The sequence below is a fragment of the Ctenocephalides felis genome, unplaced genomic scaffold (genome assembly GCF_003426905.1).
Source record: "Ctenocephalides felis isolate EL2017-DRISC unplaced genomic scaffold, ASM342690v1 CF-g0.4_SCAFFOLD_01886, whole genome shotgun sequence".
In the NCBI taxonomy this organism is placed as follows: Eukaryota; Metazoa; Arthropoda; class Insecta; order Siphonaptera; family Pulicidae; genus Ctenocephalides; species Ctenocephalides felis.
The window spans coordinates 183779893-183807796 of NW_020538040.1; the positions used below are offsets into that span (position 1 = coordinate 183779893).

Genomic DNA, 27904 nt, shown 5'->3' on the forward strand with positions numbered 1-27904 from the left:
ATTAAATGATTGTTCTAGCCCACCAGTTTATTGTTTAAGAAGTATTTAATTTTATGTATATATTAATATTAAGCATTATTAATTATAATGGATTGTTACTGATTATTATTACTGTACATTATTGTAGATATGTATAAACTGGAGGCCTACTACAATTAGTATAAAAATATAAATCCAAAAGAAAAATTTGGCTTTTATTTAATAAAATGAACTCATGTACATCGATCATTTCATGCTCATATAAAATCATTCATTATTCATATAAAAGCCAATTTAAATTTTTATTTTTATTTTTTATGCAATATTGTAAAATTTTGTTTGTTCCACTTGTTAATCAATCATTCGTATTATTATTTTGTTTATATTTTAATTTTAATTAATTGTTATGTTATTTATAGTAATTTTAAAACATACATATTTCATCTAAAAAATTGTTCTTAAGGTCAAATGTAATGAAATAAAAATCAATTTAGAATGCTGTTTTATAAGAATATGAAGCAGGACGAAATCACATTTACCTCAATATGAAAAAGTGAGTAATTATTTTTTGTATAAAGTTAATAATTAATTTTTATGTTGTTAGTTAATTTCTTATAATTTATTTGTAGGTGGACGGACTGATTGCTAAATATTACAATATGTGGGATTGTAATATTAACCAATCGTGTGAGTACAGTTTGTGGGAGTTTGATTTGGCAGAACCCATTACACAATTTATTTGTATAAGTGACTTAATATAAAAAGGTGAGTAATTGTTCTGTTGTACATAGTGTATTTCTGTATATAGTATAAATGTTTATTCTGCTAAGTACTTATTATTTATTTATAGGTAATTAGTAAATATTACAATACAGCAATGTTCGTGGGATTGTGATTTGGATTTATGGATTACATTTCGACGGAGAGATAATTCATTAGTAAGTAAAGGGATTCATATTTTTTGTTCAATTTGTTGCATGATAATTTAATTATGTTAGTTATAATGAATGTTTATTTCAAATATATTTTTCAAGCCTTAAAATTATATAAATATAATCTGTTTACACACACACACACACACACACTTTTTCCAAATTTGGTCTCATTCGATTCAGAATGGCTTGAAACGTCGAGAAAACATAAAATTAACGGATCGGATTCTTTAATGAAAACAAACTTCTCCTTCGGGAAGTTAATAAAATTGGGGTGTCTATTTATAATATTGAAATTAGCCCAAGAAAATCGTGCATATGAATTTTTTTTCCTAAAGCTAATACAAACACCTGAAAAAAAAGCAATTAAGATGAAAATGCAAAAAAATTTAAATTTGTCAAACGAGAGCAAAAATTGCAGGTACAGCTAGTTAATAGTAAAATAAAAACAATTTAAAACATTTAAAAATCACAATAAGTCAATATTATATTTTTCTTAGTTTATTTACAATAATGAATATAATATCTAATTAATAAATGGTTTACAAATTCTATATGTTGCAAATGGATGGAAATAAATAGATAACCTACACCGATTTATAAATATATTTATGAACATCATTCCTCGTATTAAATACTTTGTCATTCGATATAAATTTCAGTCGAATACTTTGCAATCCTGACAAATATCATCATGCAGATGGTTGTGAAGTAATTAATGAATACTGAGTAAGGCGGTTTCGATGAGACACCTTGGTCAAATCATCAAAGTTAAGCTGAATGAGATGTATATACAGTGGAGCAACAACCTTTAGAATCTAGTATGTAATTTTTGCCATTAAGTAGTAATTAAAATTTTAGTAAGTTGTGTTTGTATTATTACGCTGACCATTCGTAAGAAGGCAAGATTGATGGTGTATATTCGGGATTATACATTTGTTCTTTCAAGAACATCTCCTTATCCTCGGGCTCGGGTATAACGGTAGCGGTTCCTGCAATAATTGTGATATTACTTAATCAATTAAATCTTTATTAAAATGAAAGATCTTTGTAGAAACTACCTTTTTTATATGCATGTTCAGCTATGGCTACAGCAATGCGTAAAGAGCACTCCCGAATTCTCGTCAAAGGTGGATATACCGAACCAGTTTCTAAAACTTCTTCCGTTACCAATTCAGACAAGGCCTGTTGTGAAAAAAACACCATAATATTTGTTTTAATTCAAAAGATGATTTGAGCATTACGATGGGATGAAATTACCTCAGCGGCAATAAGGAATATTTCATCATCTATCGTATGTATACCAAAGGCGACTACACCCAGTCCAATTCCAGGGAAGATATACGCGTTATTACCTTGTCCGGTCATGTGAGTGCGACCATTCAACTCGAATGGAGGGAATGGTGAACCAGAAGCAAATATGCAGCGACCCTGAAAGTAAACCATTTTAAGACTGCATTGGAAATTCTAACAATAGTATGAGACATAATCCTTTTTTTTTTTCTTTAATTATCACCTCTGTGTGGGTGTAAGCGTCTTCTGCCGTACATTCGGCCTTATGTGTTGGATTGGAAAGCGCAAAAATAATCGGCCGTTCATTATTGCATCCCATCAGTCGTAAAATTTCTGCATTAAACGCGCCACCAATTGCAGACACTCCTAGAAATCACCAAAGTTAAAACAATTCTAATACGGATAATAAATGTAACTGGAAAAATACTAACCAATTATAGCAGTTGGTTTTACAACTTTGACAGCTTCCACAAGACTGTCGGTTGGTGGAAAATTTTTGGCATAAACTTCTTTCAATTTATTAACACCGCCAGCTGGTCGATTGAGTACAACAAGTCCTTTGGAGTCTACCAAAAATATTCTCTCTCTGGCTTCCTCTAGAGATAGACCCTCGCGTGTCATTGTCATCACGCACAAATCTGCTATTCCTAATGCAGCCTGGAATGTTGAATTATTCATTAAATTAAATGTTTGTATTGTATTTATATTACTAAATTTTTACCTCTCCGGCTCCTTGGAACAATATGCGGTGGTCGGTCAGTTTATTTTTGGTGATGCGCATACAGGATAGAAGTCCTGATAGAGCTACACTGGCTGTGCCTTGAATGTCATCATTGAATGTGCAATAATTGTTTTTATACTTTTCCAGCAGGCGGAAAGCGTTAGAATTGCCAAAATCTTCGAACTGCATTAACAAATAATTATATTAAATTAGCATATTTTTGGTTGGACATTTTGGTTTCAAATTTTGGATGGATATGATTTCGGAACGAAAAGGAAATAGGAGGTTGCAGATGATAAAGAAAAAACTTGCTGCTTGCTAACCTGTATCAGACAGTTGCGACCAAATCTCTGAACAGTAGCCTGCATAAATTCTTCAATAAATTCATCATACTCAGCACCAGTAACACGTTTCTGACGAAGCCCAATATATAAAGGATCTTGTAACAACTTTTCGGTATTTGTTCCGACATCTAAAAAAACGAAGTCGAGGATTTAATCGCACATGTATAATTAATATCATTGGGGGTATAAATTCAATTAATTGTAATAGCTTTACCTAAGGTAATGGGCAAGCATTGGTAAGGTTTGACACCTCCAAGTGCTGTGTAAAGGGCTAATTTTCCAACTGGTATTCCCATTCCATAAGCACCTAAATCACCAAGTCCCAGGATACGTTCACCGTCTGTTACACAAATTGCACGCACATCGGTTTCAGGCCTGGAGAAAGAATAATAGGTAGATAAAGGATAATTATAAAGTAATAGATATACAAGAGTAATGATTATATCAATCATACCAATTTCTCAAGATCTGTATGATATATCCTTTATCCTGGATGCTGATGTACATGCCGCGTCCCCTGCGATAGGCAAGCGCGTAATTCATACATGTTGCACCAACCGTCGGCGTGTAAACTAACGGCATGTATCGTTCAATGTCTTCAGCTAAAATCTTGAAAAACAAACGCTGATTTTGGTCCAGGAGATTGAGTAAGTAGAGAGCCTTATCCAAGTCGGTGGGACATCGGTCAATCAATGCTTTGCAGACCGCAATTTGTTGATCCTGCGTCTGCACCACCGGCGCTATCATGCCATGAATGCCGAGTTGCTGGCGTTCCGGGATTGTGAATGCCGTGTCCTAAGAAAAAAATCACAGAAGTTGACAATATTGTTTGAAAAAATATTGTTAAAAGACCCAAAATTTTCTGCAGACTAATATAAATTGAATGAACTACTGGTGTGAGTTATGTTTTAGATTGTCAAAAAAAGTGGCAGTGTTATATATATATATATGGCTATATCAACTTTCCGATTCCTTATATTTAGGAGGCGTCCATTAATCACGTTAGGTTTTTTGGGGGAGGGGGGTGGTTTTGACAAAAAATCACGTAGGGAAGGCAGGTGTCTAGTAAGATATCACGTGTATTTATTTTTTACCTGAATTTCCAAAACAAAAATCAACAATTTTTTTTGTAAATCCAAATTTTTTTCAATAATTTTTCATAACTAAAATATGGTGGTGGAGGTGGGAGTTTAATTTTAAATATCACGACGTATCACCAAGGGGTGGGGGTGGGGGTGGTTCAAAAATCCTAAAAAAAAATGATGGGCTCCCCTTTATCAACTTTCCGATTAAGATGTTCGTTTTAGCCAGAAAATCCTATTTGCTAATTTTATGTTTTTTCAAGTCCTTCTGAATCATTTATTACCAAATTTGAAAAAAGTGTGTGTGAGCCAAAATTTGACCTTTAGCCGACATTTGATGTCTAGGGCTCATGTTGATTAGTTTTGACGATCGAAAGAGTTGTTTTTTTATAATTAGGAAAAGAATTTGTTTACGTTTTCGGCAAAAATCCTGCATTGATTTTGAAAATTTGAAAACTGAAAGATATCAGTTGGAAATCGTGCTGATTAGTTATTGGTAAAGATCGGCCAGGTTGTTTTTGTAACTGATTGTTAAAATTTTTTCGAAGATTTTAATTAACCTTTGTATGACGGTAAAGTTTTTTTTTGTTTTTGAAGGTATGACAAATGATCAAAGGGCCTGAAACGTAGATGTCATAAAAATCATGTCATTTTTTTTGTTGACTTCAATAACTAGCTCTAGGCCTCTTAGCCAAATTAGAAATATTCATTATTTTATAGACTTATTGTTTGAAAAAAAAAAATCCCCGTAATGTATTCCCATCAAATTCGAATTGCACATTCACTCACGCGCGGGTCAAGAACGCAATAAATAAACTTTTATTATTATAAATTACCATCGAACAAATATTGTACGTTAATATTAATATATAAAACCCCTGGAGCGAATTGTATTTTTATAAGTCACGGTTTTAATCGTCGGACACGTCCGGAATATAGATTTAGAAATTGAATATAATAAATGTAGTAGCACGGGACAGGCCTAATTCAAATAATAAAATAAGCTGCTCGAATGCAGTAATGGTATTTATGATTATTATTTGGGATTTGGACGTGGATATTGAAATATGTAACAATAGTTTTATTCATCGGAGAGTCGTCATAGAAAGAGTTTTATGGGTTTTTATTGATTGGTCATATGACGTGCGTCAATACCATGAATTGGTGACGTATGGCATCTACTTAACTACAAATATATAAATGAATATGGAAAAGATAAGAATTAGATAATATTATTTTTTGTATTTTGAAGGAAAATGCAGCGTTTATTTATGTTCATACTTGTAGTCAAGGCTTTGCGCAATTTAATAGAAAATATCGTTGAAGGTTTTCATAGTTTTCTATGGGAGTAATTGATTTCATATTCTTGAATGATTCCCTCAATAATTGAGGCTCAATTATATTTATATGTAATTTTATTTCCAATTTATATTATTATATATTAGGGACTATTATATATTATATATTAATGTATTAGGGTAGTCCTTAATATGGATATTTTCGATTTTTTTGCTCCCAGGGGCTCAAATGCTTTCAAAATGATAAAAAATTCTATGAAAGTTTCAGCTCTTAATATTAACTTTAAGATAGTCAGCACTCCAACCAAAGTTTCTTATGTAAATAACATGGGTAAAATCTCATTTGTTTTTTAGAATTTTATAACTTAGCGACAAGTGAATCAAAATTTTGAGAATAACATTGTATTTGCTTATTTTGATCTTAAATAAAAACATTACAATAAAAATTTTATATACTCTATAAAATAAGTATTTACTTAGGAAGAAGAACCAAGAAACTTTGATTGGAGTGCGCACTATCTTGAAGTTAACGTTAAGAGCTAAAACTTTCAGAGAATTTTTTTTTAAATAATTTGGAAGCATTTGAGTCCATGGGAGCAAAGAAATTCGAAAATATCCATATTAAGGACCACCCTAATATATATATATATATATATATATATATATAAATGTGTGTGTGTTACTTGATTTATCTAGATATGTCTTAGCTTATCATAGGTGTTCACATGTTTTTCTAAAATCAAAAAGTGCTATAATTTTATGTCCTTTATTTTGATATCACTACTGCTTGATATAACATATATTATTCCCGGGACTTGTGATTACAATAGAATATAACGAGTTTTCTATAAATTAGTTTTACGTCAGTGGAATTATAGTATTTTGTTCCACAGCAATTAAAGTAAAAGTTTAATGCGCAAAATAATAATTAATGGTTTGTGTCAGAAAAATACATCAACGCATATTATGACGTACATATTTTTGCGTTTAGCACATTCCAAGAGAGGAATTCCAATAACCATTGGGAAATATGTCATTTCAGCAAAATTATTTATGCTGACTACGTAGGAAGTGCGTATTTGGGTTTTTTCCTTGGGTCTCAGACAATATTTGTTTATTAAAATCGATCGATTAGATAAATTTTGAATAATTGAACAGAAATCAAAATTATGCTTGAGCTGTTGTAGTGTAATTACTTAACTCAGTAAAAGCCAACCCAGTGGTTGGCCACTCTTTTTGATTATTAAATTTGATTTCTAATAATGATGGCACTGATGGGATATTTTTACTTAAACCGTATTTAAGATCTATAATTCACAGTAGAAAATAATCACTACTGCTTGATATCGAGTTGGCCAAAGCGGGTATCGAACGTGGAACTTGTGGTTACAAAACCAACAAACCAAAATTTTAATTCTTGTCAAATATTCGCGGCAAAATCAATTATAACAACTAAATATTTATTTTTAATTATATTTCTCTAATTAGATTGATTTCTTGATTAATGATTATCTGATTATCTCAACCATAAAATTGACTGCAATTTCGAATTTTGGAAAAATTTATTTATAATAGTCCATTAAAATTAATCACTTCTTAGACTTAAATTATTTTTACACTCAAAATAGCTATCGAATTATGTATATGCGTTTATCTTATTATTAATTATTATTATTTTGTCTCTTCGTAGACTTAAAAAAATATTAGTTTAGGTTTTTGCAAACTTCAGAATTTTGTGGAATACGTTATAAGTGTATTTACTAAAATCCGATTACTTATCAATATAAATCAAACACTTATATCATTATTTAACGGCGTTCGTATTGTATTCTTCAATTTTAACTAGGTGTTCAAAATAGCTCTCGATTTATAAATATTTACCTAAACTTTAATTCTATTTATACTAACAACTCGTGAACTTCTAAATTTAGAAACGAACTTCTTATTAATTTTTATTATTACATTTATCAATAATCGATTAATTAATACGTTTTAGTTTATTGCATACTTCGACTTTAAAATTTTTTTGCCATGTTAAATTCATATGGTTTTGTTATAAACATAAGTAATGTGAGTAGGTCGTAATACTTCAAATTTATCTGTTGTCTTAAGATTTTTAAGTAAAAAAATGGCCATAATTAATTAATCAACTTTATGGATCTAACAGGTCATAGTTTTTACGCACTAAAATTTTCAATTTCTTACGAAATCCTTATATTTTTTTTTTTTAATTTTATAGGAGAGAAATATGCCAATTTATAGGTGTGCAAGATTGATTGACGATTGATTTACCTTATAAATTTATATGCCTTATCATTTCGCACTTTTGGAATAAATGATGCTAAAAGTAAAAAGTTTTACTCTCTCTTTCAAATAATTTTGCAACACCTGTACTATGAATGATTATAGAAATTTTGTTCGACTGTTGCATCATTACTTTCACCGGATGATCATTGTGCGAAAAAATATTATTTGGTAAATGTAATAAACCTAAAAATATAGACAAAAAACATTTCCATGTTAAATTTTTCTATTGGCCTCAATAGAGCATTTAGCCATTTACATTATTTTTATTTTACATCTTAATCTATTCTGTTTTTATATATAATTTTCATGTTTTATGTCACAATGTTCTAAATAATATTTCACAAGTTTGTTTTTACTAAAAAATCCGACTTGCTGAATTTGTTCTCTCGACGTTTTAAGTCATTCTGAATCGTTTGTGACTGCTTTATATCAAGCAGTAGTGATTATTTTATTTTCAAAAATTTAAAAACCACTCCATGAAGTAAGTTTTTCAAAACGATCAGCCGAGCCGTTTCTTTAGAATCAGTCGAAAAGTGCAAAAATTTTCGTCCACGTTTTCGTAACAATTTCTGAAGCGATTTTGACAATTACAAAACTATTTATGTAATTTGATTTTGGGGACTTTGGGAGTTTTTGGCAACGATCGGTCGAGTCGTTTCTTTGTAATTGATAGATTTTTTTTATTTATGATTCATTGGCTTCGTAAACGAGTACATTAGCCATATACATTAATTGATAGTTAAAATTGTTTTTGGGGATTTTAATGAAACCTAGTTCCTGGTCGTAATGACCATACTAAAATATTAGAGGCGACAAGTGATTTAATAATAAAAATAATTAAAGTTTGTATTGTACTTGTAATTCTAGTTCTAGTTACGAAAATTTATACATGCAGTCTTTTTCAAAGAAAACCACTAAAAACTGATTTCATTATATAAATAGCATACACAGTGATTAAACAATAAGAAAATATCAACCCCTTCTGAAATATTTCTAATTTCAAATAATAATAAAAAAACAGATGGTAAAAAATAAAACAAAGTCGGAGTTGTTTTTGAGGATTTCCTAAGTTTGCCTGTTTTATGGCATCAGTGACTGGACTATATGCACTATTACCAAAAAATATTCAAATTCACTGTGATTATTTAGGAATAAAGCCTCTTTAGGGAATGAATGATGATGTCATTATGAATATGTATATAAATGTATTATCAATACGTCCTCCAAATTTTTGTTACTTCAATTAGAGAAAACGACTGAAATTATTATGAAACAGTTAGTAAAAAATACAGATATAAACATTATTACAATAACAGCAATCATTGCTATATATAAAGAAATTATTTCGAGATTGATTTTATATTATGATAAAATGTATAATAGGTATTGTATTCTATTGACCAAAAATATATGGAAATAATTTGACTATGATTATCTAGGCCTCTTTACGGATTCAAATCGATTGGAATAATGGTTTCCAACCTTTTCGTGTAGCCTGTATATTTATACATAAAAATAATTATTTATTTATTCATTTTTATATCACTTCAACATTTTTGGTTTATTTACTTTCCGTAAGGTAAGTTATAGTAATTGTCCAAAAATCGAAAATGAAATTTTTGCATATCTTTACGTTTCACAGGTTTCTGAACATTTTGGCACACTTTGAAAAAAATGGATGAGTGTGTATGTTGCGAGAACCTCGGGCATTTTAATTTCCAAAAAAAATTTAAATATCTATAATTATTCGGATTTCAATTTTAATTCAAGCTAAAAATATTTAAAATTGCTCCAATATTTCATTACGGTACGGGAAGTTCTAGCAAATTGCCTCAAGGCACGATTACATGCACCACTAGTTTTGTTTTTGGAAACAGTATTTTGATTTTGATTATTTATTAGCCCCACAGTTCGGAAACCACATGATTAATTTATTTCCATTCACAAAATAATGTTATACGGCCTATGTATTATCGAATTTTTGTTACTAATGGCTTCATTAGCGAAAATATTATGAAACAGTTAGATGTTGTTTCGTGCGATGAATCATTGCCGGTTGTGTCAAAATTTAACAATGTTTTTTGCGGACTCATTTACGATTGGAAATCTTGGAGCCGCTCGCAATAGTGTTTGTTATTGCATCAAGCCAATTGCTTGATTTAATGACATTATAAAAGTAACGATAATAACATTATATCTGTTGCAATCGATCGCTTTAGATCGTATTACATTTATATATATATATGATATATATATATATATATATATATATATATATATATATATATAAAGTATCAATTTTCTGCCGCGCTCGATAAATATTTTTGCAATCTTACTCATTACATTTGTAAACATTTACTTTGCTAATATGACATTTAATTTTAATTTGCGGATATGGTTAAAAAATTGATAAAAACGATCATATTTGCTTACATACGTAAATTGACCATTGCATGAAGTATTTGATTTATGTGTGGGCGACAACTGTAATCAGTAGCCACCAACGAACCACGGAACGTTCACATGCTTCGGCTTAGATTCTCATTAAAACCGCTCAAGCTAGCAGCGAAGTTTTAAACTTTGATGAATCTTTTTATTCAACCGCTTATATATAATTTGCGCATTTGTATAATTTATAAGAATACTGAAAAATATAATTGTCATAATTCATTTTCTCAATATTATTTAGTTGTGTTTTGAATCCATGGCATCTGTTCATGAACGGCGAGATATTTTGAGTACGTTTTGGCAAGTTCAAGTTCATTGCGTCATTGTCAATGCTCTCTGAATTTGCATTGAATAGATTGAACTATTCGAATGATTTTATGACGAACGACATCGTACTAGGCAAATGATAAATAGATTGTCATATGCACAATGAGAATTTTCAAAATTATTAATTTTAGTAGCATTATCAGTAAAAAATAGTATAGTCACTGTATGAAGTACTAAGATGATACTTTTGTTTTTATATTGCATGTATATTTTTTAAAAACCTATGTTCGATAAAATAAACTTATAAACTAAAAATAATAACGTCATGATATGCATTTATTTTTCTAACGTAAAAACTATTTTGGGTGTTTATAGGCTTCTTATGATTATACTTATTCTCAAAGTCGATTCTTTAGAAGGCAACTCCTTAATTGTCCTATATATTTTGATGTACTTTATATCAGAATATAACTCTATGGTAGCCCTATTCATTTTGTATCTATAAGCTACTATCCCCAAAGTCTCCAAAATTTTGTAGAAGGCAACTTCGTAATTGTCTTACCTATTTTGTTGTACTTTATATTAGAAGACTACCTAATGGTTGTTCTATCGATTTTGTATCTATAAGCTACTATCCCCAAAGTCGCCAATATTTTTAGAAGACTACCCAATGATTGTTCTATTCATTTTGTATCTATAAGTTACTATCTCCGAAGTCCCCAAGATTTTTTAGAGGGCAACTTCGTAATTGTCTTATCTATTTAGATGTACTTTATATTAGAAGACTACCCAATGGTTGTTCTATCCATTTTGTATCTGTATGCTACTATCCCCAAAGTCCCCAAGATTTTTAAAAGGCAACTTCGTAATTGTCTTATCTATTTTGATGTACTTTATATTAGAAGACTACCCAATGGTTGTTCTATCCATTTTGTATCTATAAGCTACTATCCCCAAAGTCTGCAAAATTTTGTAGAATGCAACTTCATATTTGTCCTATCTATTTTGTTGTACTTTATATTAGAAGACTACCCAATTGTTCTATCTATTCTGTATCCATAAGCTTTATCACCAAAGTCAATTTTTAGAAGTCAACTCCATAATGGTCTTATCTATTTTGATGTACTTTCTATTAGAAAACTACCCAATTGTTGTTGTTTTATCTATTATTGTGGTTGTATTATTAATAAATTGTAAATGTATGCTTCGGGTCAAAGTTGTTTCCTTCCAAGGGCAACCTAATGGTATGATTAGAAAGGTAATGGTTAGAAAGCAAAGGCAGTGGCTGTCCTTTCTAATGGTGATGGTACTTTACGCTGGGAAAAATTATTTAAATCTGAGACTGGTCATTATATAGCGATCAATGAGCATAGTTTTAGATTTTATCAGCCGTTTAGAATTGTTCTCGTATTGTTGAAAGCGTTTTATTAGATTTTGGACAGTTTCACCAATATACATTGAATCAAAATCCGAGCAATTGATTTGATAATCCAGATTCTTAGGAGTTTTGATTCGGATAAACTTAGTAGTATTTTTGTTAAAGTATATGAGAGTAATACAATATTCTACTGGAGAAATTATTTTCCCAGTTCTTTTTCCTTAATAAAATATTAGTGCATTAAGGTGGATGCCATCTACAGCAATTCAATTATTCACTTACACTCTATTTATACGTTAATCAATACATCTATCATCGACTACAAAATGGACCTATACAATATTAATTACCACAGTGAAACTTCTTTATAATTTGCATTGTTAAGTGTATTTTAACCGATATCGTTAATTATATTATTGGTCGACCTATCGATGTCATTGAGTTACCTTTAAAACGCATGTTAATTATTCACATGCATCATTGTACCTTGTACATATCTGGCACGAAGTAAATGATATATTATAATAGATAATGATAGAAAATTGTATATTGCACAAGTACGTTATTTTTTATGTCAGAAGAAGAAAATATGGGTTTTAGATGCTTCTTCAAAACAAATTGATATGTTATTACTCTAATATATTTATATAGTATAGTATTTCTTTAACGTTTTCAATATCATTTACTCGTTAAGGTCTTAATATATAATTGCATACGTTGTACTCTAGTTACGTTGCTTAACACATTCACTGCTGCGCACGCATATGTTGCGTGGGACCTTTGTCAACAGCCAGGCATCGAACGCAATAGTTGCGTTCGTTTTCCTTGCACTTTAGTGTTTTTATTAAAATAAAAAGTTTAAATTGAAATTAGGATAGTAATTATTACGAACAAAAATAATGCTATTTCCTGTATTGTTTTTTTTTTTTATTTTTAGCTAACATGCCCAGAAATGGTTTAAAATTAATAATGAACTAATAAATAAGTTCAGCAAAGTATTAGCAACACAATGTTAGCAGTGAATGTGTTAAAAGACTGGTATTGTTATTTCTTATAACTTATCAATTTAGAAAAAGGTTTATTCAAATTAATTGCTGGAACTTCCCGTACCAAAAATTAAAAATTAAAAAAAAACTTTAGAATTTGGAATAAAAATAGATTATTAGATTTCTAAAATTTTTGAAAAAAATTTACTTTTTTGAAAAGTTTTGATTTTTCCATACTTTGAAATATTTTGGAAATTTTGAACTTTTTTTTAAAGCAATCGCGATATAAAAGAAATAGTGAAGTGCGTGAGCGCCGCATCGCAGTCTCACGAATAAACATTGGCACGGAAACCATATAAATGTGGAAAAAATTTGTTCTTGTTATTAAAATATCTAAAAATTATCTTATGATTTTATGATCATATGTCTAATGATCATTTATATCCGCCAAATGGCATTTTTTGCTTTTCTCATTGAATTTCCGAAACCGCTAAATCTGCCTTCTTAAAAATTTAATCAGTTCTTCATTTCGTCAATACAAATGAAATGTTTTTTGAATCATTCAAATCGGACGCTGAATAAAAATTGAATGAATTATCATATTTGGCCCTTTTTGCTCTGTATCTTCGGAACGGCCAGACCTGCCTTTGCCAAAAACTAGTCAGCACGTAACCTTATCGATAGGAATTGAATGTTTATTTAATTATTTAAATCGGTTGATCAGTGATTCACACACACACATTTTTTAAGGTATGCCAAAATATTCAGAAACCTTTGAAACGTAAAGATATATAAACATTTTCAATTTCGCTTTGCCCTACGGGAAGTTAATTAAATCTTAAATCTTTAATAAGGGCGCTGATCAATGATTGATCCTATGAGATTTCAATAAAAAGTTCCAGGTTCGATACTCGCTTTGGACAGCCTGATGTCAAGCAGTAGTGACAACGGTTTCCACTTGGAAATATAGTTACCAAATGTTTCCAAGTGAAATTAGCCATTACCCCAGCTCCCCAGCATTGCTACATCAATAAAAAATTCATCAGTGTTACAGAAATTGTAATAAATTCATAGAGATAGAACAACCGTTTGGGTTGCCATCTTTAGCATCCACGTTGTTTAAGAAGTGAGCACGACTCATAGAATTCGTTTGGTTATGATTTTTGTTAAAAAAAATCACAAGCACAATGCCATACACTACTAGTTAAATAGGATGCGAACGTCAAAGAATTTCAATGTCGTTTCGCACGCCGTAATAATTTCAACCTTGAACATGACGATTGCATTTTAACTGACTATAGTACGCTGTCGCATAATATATATTATTCATTTCTCGTATTTATATTTTTAGTTTTCGATTGTAACTACATAGATTTCTCTCTCTAGTTTGTTTACATAGAACAACTGAATTCTACAACTTGCTTTTTTGTACATTGCAACCCAAACGGTTTTCCTGTCTCTACGTGATGAATTTATGATTACAATTTCTGTAACAATGATGAATTTTTATTGAATGCTATCTATATTTTCAAGTAAAAACCGATGTTGGTACTGCTTGACATCAGAAGGTCCGAACCAGAAATCTCTAATCCGAAGTCCAAAGCTTGAAACACTAGAATACGAAAAAGTTCCTTGTCTAAAGAAATAAAAAATTTCAAAATTATTATGTGTCAATTTTATTAAGATCCACAAATATCTTCTTATATATTACGTTATTTTCTTGAATTGCTGCTTTGTGTCTGATAATTTCAAGAATGCTTTATAATTTTTTAAACTAAAAATAAATTCTTGATTTTTTCTTTTCGATAATTAGTAATAACAAATTCATATTTTGATATTCAATGATTCAAATTAGTTCTACTTGAAATCTAGACAGAATATAAAAACTTGTCTGCCTAATAAATGGAATCATTATATAAATACATAATGTATTTCTTGTTATGAAAAATAAAGGTTTTAACATTAAACTTTGTACTTTACGTCGGTAATGGAATATTATTCAATGGAATTATTTTAAACCGTTACAAAATATGTTTATTTAACTTATTTTTACTTAGCACTGTTACTGGTTTTTCAGAAAACCCATTTGTTTTTGAATAATATAAATCCTTTATTTTTATGGATTGTTAAAAGTTTTTAGTGATTGTTAAAGCACAAAATATCTATCCATTACAAATGCAAATTTCTGGATCAATTCGAACAATTAATTGCTAAAATATCGTCAGTCGGTCGGTTCTTGTTTTCTGCAAAATGACTATATTTGCAAATTTCGTACATTAACGTTCATAATTGGTCGTTAAATTTATTTAGAAAGTTTTATTTAAATAGGAATATAAATAGACACTGAAATCAAGAGCAACAATTAAACGGAACGCTTACAAAACTATTACATCGTGATCGCAATAGAAATCTTGCGCATAATTAAAAATGAAATTGTAAACGATTATGAAACGATTTAGAAAAAAAATTAAATACTTAGCACTTAGAATGATTGACAGGTCGAATTTTGATAATGTCGTTAGAAGGTTTTAGTTTTTATATTTTACCAAGAATTACTAGGAAAGAAAACTAAATCATTCAATTTGTGAGTTTTGGAAAATTATTTTCTACTACGACTTCTTCGGGTTGTATAAAACTGAGTATTACCTTCGAATAATAAAAAATAAACTAGTGGTGCATGGCTTAAGGCAAATTGCTGGAACTTCCGGTACCAAAAATTATTTTTTTTTTTGAAAAAATCTTGAAATTTTTTGAAAATTTGAAAAAAATGAGGTTTTTGAAATTTTAGTAATGTTTGAAAAGAAATGAATTGTTTTTATATTTAATTTTTTTTCGAAAATTTTGAACTTTTGTTAAAAGCAATCGTGCTGCGTGGCTGTTTTAGAGAAGAAATATCGAAGCGCGGAAGCGCTGCGTTGTAGTCTGGTACGGAACACATAGAAATGTAAACAACAGTCATACTTATTAATAAAATATCTGATAATCTGATGTGCATATGTCTAGTGATTATTTTTTACCCCCAAATGGCATTTTTTTTTTTTAATTTGGGATTATTCAAATGGGTTGACCCGTGTTCCCGAAATCGTTGACAAAAATTCATTTTTCATACAAACACATACATCCAAGTAAGGTATGCCAAAATGTTCAGAAACCTCTGAAATGTGAAGATATCTAAAAATTTTCATTTTCGATTTTTTGTTTTGCGATTACTACGGGAAGTTAATATTGATAAAAATTTAATAAAGAAAATATTGAAATACCTATAATGCAATGACATCTTAAAATAGGCATCTCTGAAAAAATAATTTACTTCTCTATTAAGATCAAGTTCAAGTTTTCTAAAAACTAATTGAAATTTTGATGTGCATTCTATTTCACTGGAGTCTATAGGTACATTTTTCAAATAGATTTTTATTAATTTACATTCAATGTTTATTTTTATTGAGTTTATACGATATATATCTATATATGATATGGATCTTCATACAATATATGTAGTAAAATAAAACATTTGAAGAAATTTTATTATGAAATGACATCTTGCAATATAATATTTCGTTATCAGTTTTTCATACAATGGTTTTTATTTTATCGTAGCTTGTATGATAAATAAAAAACATTAATGCATTAATATCTTGTTTCCAACCATGATAAACGCTTTTTCATGTATTTGTATGAACATACTAAAATTAGCATACGAAAATTTTTGGGACTTCAAGCAAAAATCGTAATCGAAATATTTAAACTTTAAGAGCTTTTCATTTCCAAATTTGTTTTTCATTTAACAAATTTTCAATTTAAATTAAAAGTAAAACCATAGAAGTTATTAACCAATACTTCCTTAGAGAAAACAGCTTTCGCCATTAAATCCTGTTTCCTAATTTTGTAAATGTTTCTCGATGTTTCAATTCATTCTGAATCGTTTGACACTAAAATTGAAAAAATGTGGTGTGTATGCAAGTCAAAATTGGACTGAAGCGATTTCAAAAACTTAAAAGCCTCGTTTTGCGAGACAATCGGCCCAGACGTTTCTTTAGAGTTATAAGAAAAAAGCAACATTTTTCGTGTACCTTTACGCCAAAAATCTTGGACTGATTTGGTGAATTCGAAAACTGTTCGAAAGATATCAGTTGTGAATGGTGATTAGTTTTGATAATTTGTTTCTTCGTAATTTTTTTTTTTAATTTTTATGAAAATTTAAATAGTGAGAGTACATGGTCTAAAAAACGAATATTCTAAAATATTGAAAGCATACAGAAATTGGTTTAATTATAAAAATTATGACATAGACCGTTTAAATTAAATGATTCTTTTGTTTTATTTTATTGCAAAATATTTATGTGCGTATGTATTGCTAAATTACATAATACAATTGCACATATAAGTTTGTTTGCTATAAATCTAAATATAAAAGGGCCGAAAATCGAAAATGAAAATTTTTGCATATCTTCACGTTTCAGAGGTTTCTGAACATTTTGGAATACCTTAGAAAGGAAGGATGTGTGTGTTTTTTGTATGTCCGCAAATCTTCGTCCACGTTTTCGAGCGCACGGACCAACCGATTTGAATGGTTCAAAAAACATTCGATTCCTATTTATAGGAAGATGTGCTGATTAGTTTTTGGCAAAGGCAGGTCCACCCATTACGGAGATACGAAGCAAAGAGTACGGAAAATAAAAATTGAGTTTTTGAAAGAACGAAGTATCCGATTTGAATGATCCATAAAATAGTCAATTTGTAATGGTGGGTAGAAGTGGTGATTAGTTTTTGGCAAAGTCAAAGGTCCAGGCATTTCGAAGATACAGAGGTAAATGTACAAAAAGGCAGTTTTTGAGAGAACTAAGCATCCGATTTGAATGATTCATAAAACTTTCTGCTTGTTGTACCAAACAATTGCTTTTTTTAATTTTTTTTCAAATTTTTTTTTGTGTATCAAAAATAATTCAGATTTTATTTTTAATTCTGGTTTAAGATCTAGTCACTTATATACTTTAAATAAATAATTTTAACTTTGTAATTCAGTTTATATAACTCTTATAAATATTAGACAATGTTACAATATTTATAATAATCTATATGAAAACATTTAATATTCCTCGAACATTTCGTTACGCTGCGGGAAGTTCCAGCAATTTGCCTTAAGGCACGATGCCATACACCACTAGTTAATTTTTACATTAACTTGAAAAATGTTTATCATCACAATTTGAAAAATTTCTAAATCTCAATTTCTATTAGGTCGGTTATTTCTATTACACATATCGGGAAGTATGTGCAACCTGCTTTAAGCCAAAATGCCACTTACACCTAGTTGAATATATACATTACTAATACAGTGCTATTTTTAGTATATACATGACCGGAAAATTAATTTTAAAACCTCTATTGCATCATATGCAATAATTACTAACATTGACATGTACTTGTTAGAAATACTTATGTTATTCATTTACAATACATAGGAGGCCAATTATGTATCTATGGATAATTTTGCACAGCTCTTTTATTTTCCATTTCTTATTTAATAGACGAGAAAAATTAAACTGTATGATTGGGATCATATTTGTTCCCTCGCAATCTGTTAGATAACAAAAAAACGATGAAAGATTATTCAAGATATATAAGAGAATCTATTTTTGTCCACTATCTGCAAATGTTACTTTTATATGAATGCATCATTTACAATTATGTTGAATATGAAATTTTTACGCGTAAACAACAGCTTACGTTATGAATATGGATAAGTGAAAATTTTCAATGTCAGGAATAAATAATAATAATAATGAAAATGTGCCGTGACGTCCGCGCTGTCCGACTCTATGGGCAAATTCAATTATAAAAAAGTACAACGATCGGAATAATCGCAAATCGCACTTGAATATGCAAAATGCGAACTGTCGACCCGTCGGGGGCTGCCGGATATGATAGACAACTATAGCCTATAGCACTCGATTATTGATATGAATCTATGAAAACTAGGTGCAAGTGGCATTATGCATTAAGGTTTATTATTGCATTAACTTCCCAGCATGTGTAAGTGTCAATGATCGACTTAATCAATGATAAACTAGTGGTGTGAGACATCGTGGCTTAAGGTAAATTGCTGGAACGTACTAAAAATTAAACTTTTTAAAAACTAGTGGGGCGCATGGCATCGTGCCTTAAGGCAAATTGCTCGAACTTTCCGTATCAAAAATTATTATTTTTTTAAAAACGAATAACTTTTGAAAAAAAATTACTTCGAAAAAATTAGTTTTTTGATAAACTATAAGTTGGACAAAAAATTACTTTTTTTTAAAAAAAAATTTTTTAAAAAAAACATACATTTTTTTAATTTTTTTTCTTTGAAAAAAAATGTTTTCTTTATTTTGACATATTTTGGAAGATCTGAACTTTTCTTCAAAGCAATCGTACTGCGTTAACTGCATAGAAACAAAATATAAAGCGCGTAAGCGCCCCATCGCCGTCTAACGTATAAACATTGGTACGGAACCCATAGGAATGTAAACAAAATTTATACTTATTGTTAAAATCTCTAAAAAATATCTGATAATTTGATGTGCATATGTCTAATGATCATTTTTTACCGCCAAATGGCATTTCTTTTTTATTTTTTCGTTAGATCTCCGAAACCGCTAGACCTGCCCTCATGAAAATTTGATCAGTTCTTCATCTTGTTAATACAAGTAAAATGTTTTTTGTATTATTCAAATCGAACGCTTCGTTCTCTTAAAAACTGAGTTACCATTTTTGGCATTTTTACCCCGTATATCCGCAACGGCTAGACCTGCCGTTGCCAAAAACTAATCAGCACGTCTTGTTATCAATAGGAATCGAATGTTTTTTTAATCATTCAAATCAGTTGAACCGTGTTCCCGAAAGCGTCGAATTTGGATCCGAACACACACACACATACATCCATTTTTTCTAAGGTATGCCAAAATGTTTAGAAATCTCTGAAACGTAAATATATATAAAAAAAATCGTTTTCGTTTCTTTTGCGATTACTTTAACTTACCCTATGAGAAGTTAATTAATATATTAATTAATGGGTCATTTATAAGTATTACCTCGTTGCTGTAGTCGATTATAATGCCAGTAACTATTGGAATTATTTAATTTGGATAAATTTTCTAAACATGTTCGTAATTTTTAGCTTCCCGTAGGGTAAGTTTTAGTAATCGTCCAAAAATCGAAAATGAAAATTTTTGCATATCTTTTCGATTCATAATTTAGTGTTTTTTTAACTCATTTAAGCTGGTAATTTAATCTCAACCTATGAGCGCTAAACTACAAAAAATCATAAAAGTTTTGTAGCTCGACGATAATGTAATGTATATTATATATATAATGAAATCCATTATATATATATACATATTTATATTTAAATCTATGAATTTCCTTAGTTAATGTTTTTAGTTATGTTAGAGTAATTGCTGGTTCATGTTTTCGGCTTGAATTGCGGTATCTTCATATGTCATATGTGCCAATATTAAAAATAGAACAAATAATTAATTTCAATAAAAAGCTATGAGTATGTTTTAATTTTATGGAGTCAGCAAATTAATTGTATACAAATAAATAAATTCATCAATACAGTAATGATTTCTTAGTTATGAACTGGATGCGCTTTTTATAAATTCTGTTACTCCTTTGTACGCCCAGTAATTTTTTTTTTTTTGAAAATTTTGAAAACTGAAATTTCTTGAAAATTCTTAATACCTATTTATATTGGTTAATTTTAATTTCAAAATATCTGATTTTCGAGCGCCAAATAGCATTTTTTTTTTAACCTTTTTACTTGGTCTCCGAAACTTGGTTCTCTAAAAAATTTAATTTCCATTTCATTGCACTCTTTGTTCCGTATCTCCGAAACGGGTGGATCAACTTTTGCCAAAAATTAATCAGCACATCTCCGTATTAATAGGAATCGAATGCTTTTTGACTAATTCAAATCGTAGAGCGGTGCTCAAAAAAACGTCGACCAAATATTGTATCCATACAATTTTCATCAGTTCGTAAAGATATGCAAGAAAATTCATTTTCGATTTTTTTACGATTACTATAACTAACCCAACGGAAACTTAAAAAATATTTTTTGATAAAAAATAGAGATGATTAGATCAGAAAATGAAATTATATATCGAAAGGGCATGATAAATAAATGAAATAGGAAGCTAGCAGCGTATACGTTTGTTAAACCATCATATTGTGGAAATGTAAAGAAAATATTTTTTAACAGTATAATTGTGATATTCTTATGTGAATTTTAGTTTTTAGTTTACTTATTTTAAAAAACGTGTAAGCAGATGTAATAAATCGTATGTTTTATACATCAGTTAAGACAGTTGAACGAAAGTAAGTGATTTAATTAATAAAATGTAAGTAGTAAGAAAGTGTACCAATAGTGTATCAAAACTAACCTTGTTCAGTTGCGCGCTGCGCAAATGGTCGATTCCTGTCAGACGGGACGTGCTCTCGCTATAAACCAAATTCGTAGACATGACGGAAATTTTGGAAAAACCGGCAACTATGAATCGATCTATTGCACAATTGTCGCGAAATAATAAACGGTGTGCAACAATAGCGCGACCGATCGGCATTCAATACTTTAAAAGACTGACTGGTTCGGGAAAAAACAAATGATCGCTTGTAAGCGCTGACATTAGCGGCGCAGACGCGCTACGGTTCCGCCGCGAACGTCGACGGCGGGGGCACGAGGACGGAGAGGGCGGAGAGGACTACAGTGTTGCCGCGTCACGGCAAAGGACCGCGGCCGAGGCGAACGATTGGGGTAGGTCGCGGGGGAAAACACTAACCGGCGAGCTATTTGAAATTTCGTTCGTAAAGAATATTAACTTCCCGTAGGGTTAGTTATAGTAATAGCGAAAAAATAGAAAACGAACATTTTTATATATTTATTTTTATATATATTTTGATTTTTAACAAAGTTTTTGTCGTTTTATTTTTGTAAAATTTTCAAAGATATATGTCCATGTTTTGTTTTTTACAAAGTTTTTGTCATTTTATTAACTCCCCGTAGGGCAAGTTATAGTAATCGCAAAAAAATCGAAAATGAAAATTTTTATATATCTTTACGTTTTGAAACCTTCTGAACATTTTGGCATACCTTAGAAAAAATGAATGTATGTGTGTGTGTGTGCGTATATGTGTGAGCACGGATACAAATGTTCGTCGACGATTTCGGGAACACGGATCAACCGATTTGAGTAATTCAAAAAACATTCGATTCGTATTGATAAGGCGACGTGCTGATTAGTTTTTGGCGGAGGTAGGTCTAGCCGTTCCGAAGATATGAGGCAAAAAGTGCCAAAAACGATAACTCAGTTTTTAAGAGAACGCCGCGTCCGATTTGAATAATTCAAAAATCATTTTATTTGTGTTGACAAGATGAAGATTTGATCAAATTTTCATGAAGGCAGGTCTAGCGGTTTCGGAGATCTAATGAAAAAAGTAAAAAAAATTCCATTTGGCGGTCAAAAATGATCATTAGACATATGCACATCAAATTATCAGATATTTTATAGAGATTTTAACAATAAGTATAAATTTTGTTTACATTCCTATGGGTTCCGTACCAATGTTTACCCGTTAGACGGCGACGCGGCGCTTACGCGCTTTGACAATTTGTCTCTATGCAGTTAAAGCAGTACGATTGCTTTGAAAAAAGTTTAGAATTTCCAAAATATTTCAAAATAAAGAAAAAGTAATTTTTTGTCAAATTTATAGTTTCTCAAAAATATAATTTTTTCGAAGTAAAATTTTTTCAAAAATATTAATCGTTTTTAAAAAAATAATGATTTTTGGTACGGGAAGTTTCAGCAATTTGCCTTAAGACACGATGCCATGCACCCCACTAGTTTTACCAAAACATTTACGTTTCAGGGGTTTCTGAATATATATTTTGCAATACCTTAGAAAATATGGATGTATGTGTGTGTGCGAATACAAATTTTCGTCGACGATTTTGAGAACACGGTTTTTCCGATTTACAGAAATTTTAATAATGTGTATGTGGCATTTTGTGTCAATTTTTTTGGGTTCCGTACCGAGATTTTTAATTTTAAAATTTACGTATGTGGTTTAAACAAATGTCCTAGACATTTTCGACTGTATGAAATAACCGATTTGAATAATTTTAAAAAAACATTCAATTTATATTGATAAGGTGACGTGCTGATTAGTTTTTGGCGAAGGCAGGTCTGGCTGTTCCGTAGATACGGGGCAAAAAGTGCCAAAACTGGTAACTCAGTTTTTAATAGAACGGGGCGTCCGATTTTAATAATTCAAAAAATATTTTACTTGCATTGACAAAATGAACAACTGGCCTTTTGGGAAGGCAGATCCTGCGGTTATGGACTCTCAATAAAAAAAAAAGTTAAATGTTATTTGGCGGTCAAAAATGTTTATTAGACATATGTACATCAAATTATCAGATATTTTATAGAGATTTTAATATTGTGTACACATTTTGTGTAAATTAATAAAGATTTTTAATTTTGAAGTTTATTTATATGGTTCAAACAAATGTCTTAGACATTTTCGACAGTATGGAATAATCGATTTGAATGATTGAAAAAATATTCGGTACGTACTCGATCACGAGGCGTTTTTGCAAAAAGTCTAGTCGTTTCGGAAGTATGGAGCGCAAAGGGTATAAAAATGCAGTTTTTGAGAGAACGCATCATCCGATTAGATTAATTCAAAAAACATTTTGGTTCTGTAGATGGGGTGTGAAAAAAATGCTCTTTTCAAATTTTCAAAAAAAAAGGTTCAAAAAATTCAAATTCTCGAAATTTTTCATAATTGTCCATAAATATATTAAAATTTTGAAGATTTTTTACAAAAATTTTAGAATATTTCGAGATTTTCAAAAAAACAAATATTTTCAAAGATTTCCTATTTTCCAAAAAAAATTAAAAGAAAAAACGATTTTTTTCAAAAATTCCAAAAAAATTCGAACTTTTAAAAAAGTTTCAAATTTACCAAAAAAAAATTTTTTTAATTCCTTAAAAACTCGCTTACGTGATTAATGGACGCCCCTTTATTCAAATACCATAGTTCTAATAATATTTTCATAATTGATTTGAGAATAATCTATGTTGTCTCTTCGTCTTTTTGCATGGTCTGCATCAGTACTTTGCATCATCTCGTTAATATCGTACCATTGGCATGCATTTCGCAATCACCGATCACTGATCACTGATTCGATCGCCCTGGGCACGCGAACGTCGTGTGCCCGATGTTTTGTTTAAAAGATATCTTCTTATCTAGAGTGAAAATATTCGCACTCATCATCAGCTCATATTTGATAGTGTAACTCTTTGTTTATTTGCCGTGGTGATAATATCGAAATGGTTTGATAACGACGGTTTCATCATCGACAAATGGCTGGGCTGCAAAATTGATGGTGAATTTATTTAAAAACTAGTGGGGTGCATAGCATCGTGCCTTCAGGCAAGTTGCTGGAACTTCCCGTGCCAATAATTATTGTTTTTAAAAAGATTAACATTTTTAAAAAAAAATTACTTTGAAAAAATTAAATTTTTGAGAAACTATAAATTTTTGTTTTTTTTTAATTTTTTTTTTGAAAAAAAGACTTTTTGAAAACAAATGTTTTGGTACAGAACCCATAGGAATGGAAACAAAATTAATACTTATTGTTAAAATCTCTATAAAATATCTGATAATTTGATGTGCATATGTCTAATGATCATTTTTGACCGCCAAATGGCTTTTTTTTTACTTTTTTCACTAGATCTCCGGAACCGCTAGATCGGCTTTTCGTGAAAATTTAATCAGTTGTTCATCTTGTCAATACAAGTAAAATGTTTTTTGAATTATTAAAATCGAACGGCAATCGAATGTTTTTTGAATAATTGAAATCGGTTGATCCGTGTTCCCGAAATCGTCGACAAAAATTTTTATCCGCACACACACACACATCATTTTTTTCTAAGGTATGCCAGAATGTTCAGAAACCTCTGAAACTTAAAAATATATAAAAATTTTCATTATCGATTTTTTTGCGATTACAATAACTTACCCTACGAGAAGTTAATAAATCTTTTCATTCTAACTAATTGACTATGATAGAATTTTGCACGTTATTGAGAAGGAAAATCAGGAGCTAGAATAAATAGGGGTGTTTTAAAAAATTTGAAAGCGAGATTAGAAATATAATGATGAAATGCAATTGTAGTATACCTAAGTTATTTTCAATGTAATCGACAATAAATTACTGTTTTTATTTGTGTGATTTTTTTTTTCATTTATAAATATTCTCTGCGTTTCGAAGAAATGAAATTGAAATGTACCTTCTTCAGGAGCAATTAAAAACAATTCTTTCAAAAAAACACTTTTATGTGAAAATTGAAATAATTCGCTCTTTATTTTTGAATTATTGAAACCTATTTTTATATTCACTAAGAGCTATAATTGAACATACCTCGAGCTTTACATGCTTACAATTGGGGTGCATAGAATCTATAGTCTGAACTTGATATTTATATTATGTTCAAATATATATAATAATAATACGGATGTAATCTTACCTATTTATTTAAAGTACAGTACTACATTAACTGCAAATACACTTTTAGTTCTTATGTTACTATGTTATTATTTTTATAAAAATGTTGTTTAGTCGATTCAATGATTTTATTAGTATTTTGCTTATTATTTATAGTTTTAAATTTTGTTATCTTATTTATTTTTTATTAAAATGTTAGCGATTTTTTATTTTGATAACGGCGTGAGAATTATTTCATTTTGCGTTACTAGTTCGCTCCGGATCATGATTAATATGATATTTAACATTTGACACTTTGTTTAAACTAATTACATCAATAACAAATTAATTAATAAACGTCGTATCATATTTATCATTTTTACCAAATTATTTTTATTTGATACTGAAATCAAGTAAAGTATAACCAAAATAACAATTATCTTCAAATTATGCACTTATGAAATTTAATCAATCAACACATTTTTAACTAAAACGTAAATATTTTATAGAACGAATTTATAACCTATTTACTTTGGAAATCTATGTTTTTTTTTCTTCTTCAAGTATATTATCATAAAAATTTATGATTTTTTTTTTCTTCTTCAAGAGGCATATGACGCACGCTTCGAAATACTGCTTCGAAAAATGTGGGTGTTTTGAGTGAAAAAACCATGAACTAGTTTTTGATTATCCAGATTTTTTCCTCAAAATTTTTTCTTAATTTTTTTTCCCCAAAATTTTTTCTACAATTTTTTTTCTCCCAAAATTTTTTGCCCCAAAATTTCTTTCCCAAAATTTTTTTCTCAAATTTTTTTCCCCAAAATTTTTTTCTCAAAATTTTTCCCCAAAATTTTTTTCCCCAAAATATTTTTTTTCCAAAAAATTTTTTCCCCAACATTTTTTATCCAAAATTTTTTCCCCATAATGTTTTTCCCAAAATTTAATAGAACTGAATTGAGTAAAAAAAAAATTTTCAGATTTTTTTTTTCTCCAAAATTTTTTTTACCGAAATAAGTTTTTCCCAAAAATGTTTCCCCAACATTTTTTACCCAAAATTTTTTTCCCCAAAAATTTTTTGCCCAAAATATTTTCCTCAAAATTTAATAAAATTGAATTGAGTGAAAATTTTTTTTTTCAGAAATTTTTTTCCAAAAAAATTTTTTCCCCAAAATTTCTTTTCTAAAATTTTTTCCCCAAAATTTCTTTTCTAAAATTTTTTTCCCAAAATTTTTTTCCCCAAAAATTTTTTTCCCCAAAAATTTTTTCTCCAAAATGCTTTTCCCAAAATTTTTTTTCCCAACATTTTTTTACCCAAAATTTTTCCCAAAAAATTTTTTGTCCAAAATTTTTCCCAAACCAATTTTTTTTCCCAAAATTTTTTTTCCCAAAAATTTTTTTTCTCAAAAATTTTTTTGTCCAAAATTTTTTTTCACAAAAATTTTTTCGTCGATCTCAGAGTTCAAAGTTTGAGCCGACTATATACAAGTTTTTACTGATTTTATGTGATTTTTTTCAATTGCAACGGTTACATGGCCACGGTTACATTGCAACGAAAATTGTAAAATAACTTTACTGAAAATTTCAAGCTAGCAACGATTACCATGACATTACATTTACATTTACATTTTACATTTTTTTCAAAATTTTTTTGATCTTTTCAAAAAAGATCTTTTTTGGCCAAAATTTTTTTTCCCAAAAATTTTTTTGTCCAAAATTTTTTTGTCCAAAAATTTTTGGCCCAAAATTTTTTTCGTCCAAAATTTTTTATCTAAAATTTTTTGGCCCAACATTTTTTGATCAAAATTTTTTTGACCAAAAATTTTTTTGACCAAAATTTTTTGACTAAAATTTTTTGGGCCAAATTTTTTTTGACCAAAAATTTTTGGCCCAAACTTTTTTTGACAAAAATTTTTTGGGCCAAAATTTTTTTTCCGAAAATTTTTTTGACAAAAATTTTTTGGGCCAAAATTTTTTTGACCAAATTTTTTTTGACCAAAAATTTTTTGACCAAATTTTTTTTGACCAAAAATTTTTTGACCAAAATTCTTGGGGCCAAAATTTTTTGGTCAAAAAAAATTTGGCCCAAAAAATTTTAGTCAAAAAAATTTTGGTCAAAAAAATTTTGGCCAAAAAAAATTTGGTCAAAAAAATTTGGCCCAAAAAATTTTAGTCAAAAAAATTTTGGTCAAAAAAATTTTTGGTCAAAAAAATTTTGATCAAAAAATGTTGGGCCAAAAAATTTTAGAAAAAAAATTTTGGGCCAAAAATTTTTGGTCAAAAAATTTTTGGTCAAAAAACTTTTGGTCAAAAAAAATTTGGCCCAAATTTTGTCAAATA

The 27904-nt window shown here is 29.4% G+C and overlaps 1 protein-coding gene across 1 annotated transcript; it reads right to left on the bottom strand.

The window, feature by feature from the left end:
• Positions 1-1459: 1459 nt before the first annotated feature.
• On the bottom strand, positions 1460-21704 carry LOC113378437 (NADP-dependent malic enzyme-like). Its single transcript, XM_026618968.1, has 10 exons — positions 21459-21704; positions 3724-4064; positions 3484-3644; positions 3249-3397; positions 2926-3108; positions 2636-2861; positions 2428-2570; positions 2172-2342; positions 1973-2096; positions 1460-1903 (listed from the first exon to the last, which is right to left on the bottom strand). The coding sequence occupies exons 1-10, from the start codon at positions 21636-21638 to the stop codon at positions 1791-1793; spliced, it is 1791 nt and encodes a 596-aa protein (XP_026474753.1). The 5' UTR covers positions 21639-21704; the 3' UTR covers positions 1460-1790.
• Between the last annotated feature and the right edge of the window lie 6200 nt (positions 21705-27904).

Excerpts from the sequence above, each read along its gene's own strand:
- LOC113378437 (XM_026618968.1), bottom strand. The coding sequence starts at position 21,638 with ATGCCGATCGGTCGCGCTATTGTTGCACACCGTTTATTATTTCGCGAC. Across the intron at positions 3,645-3,723 it reads ATACAGATCTTGAGAAATTG|GCCTGAAACCGATGTGCGTG; the intron begins GTATGATTGATA and ends TTCTTTCTCCAG. Across the intron at positions 3,109-3,248 it reads GTCGCAACTGTCTGATACAG|TTCGAAGATTTTGGCAATTC; the intron begins GTTAGCAAGCAG and ends TTGTTAATGCAG.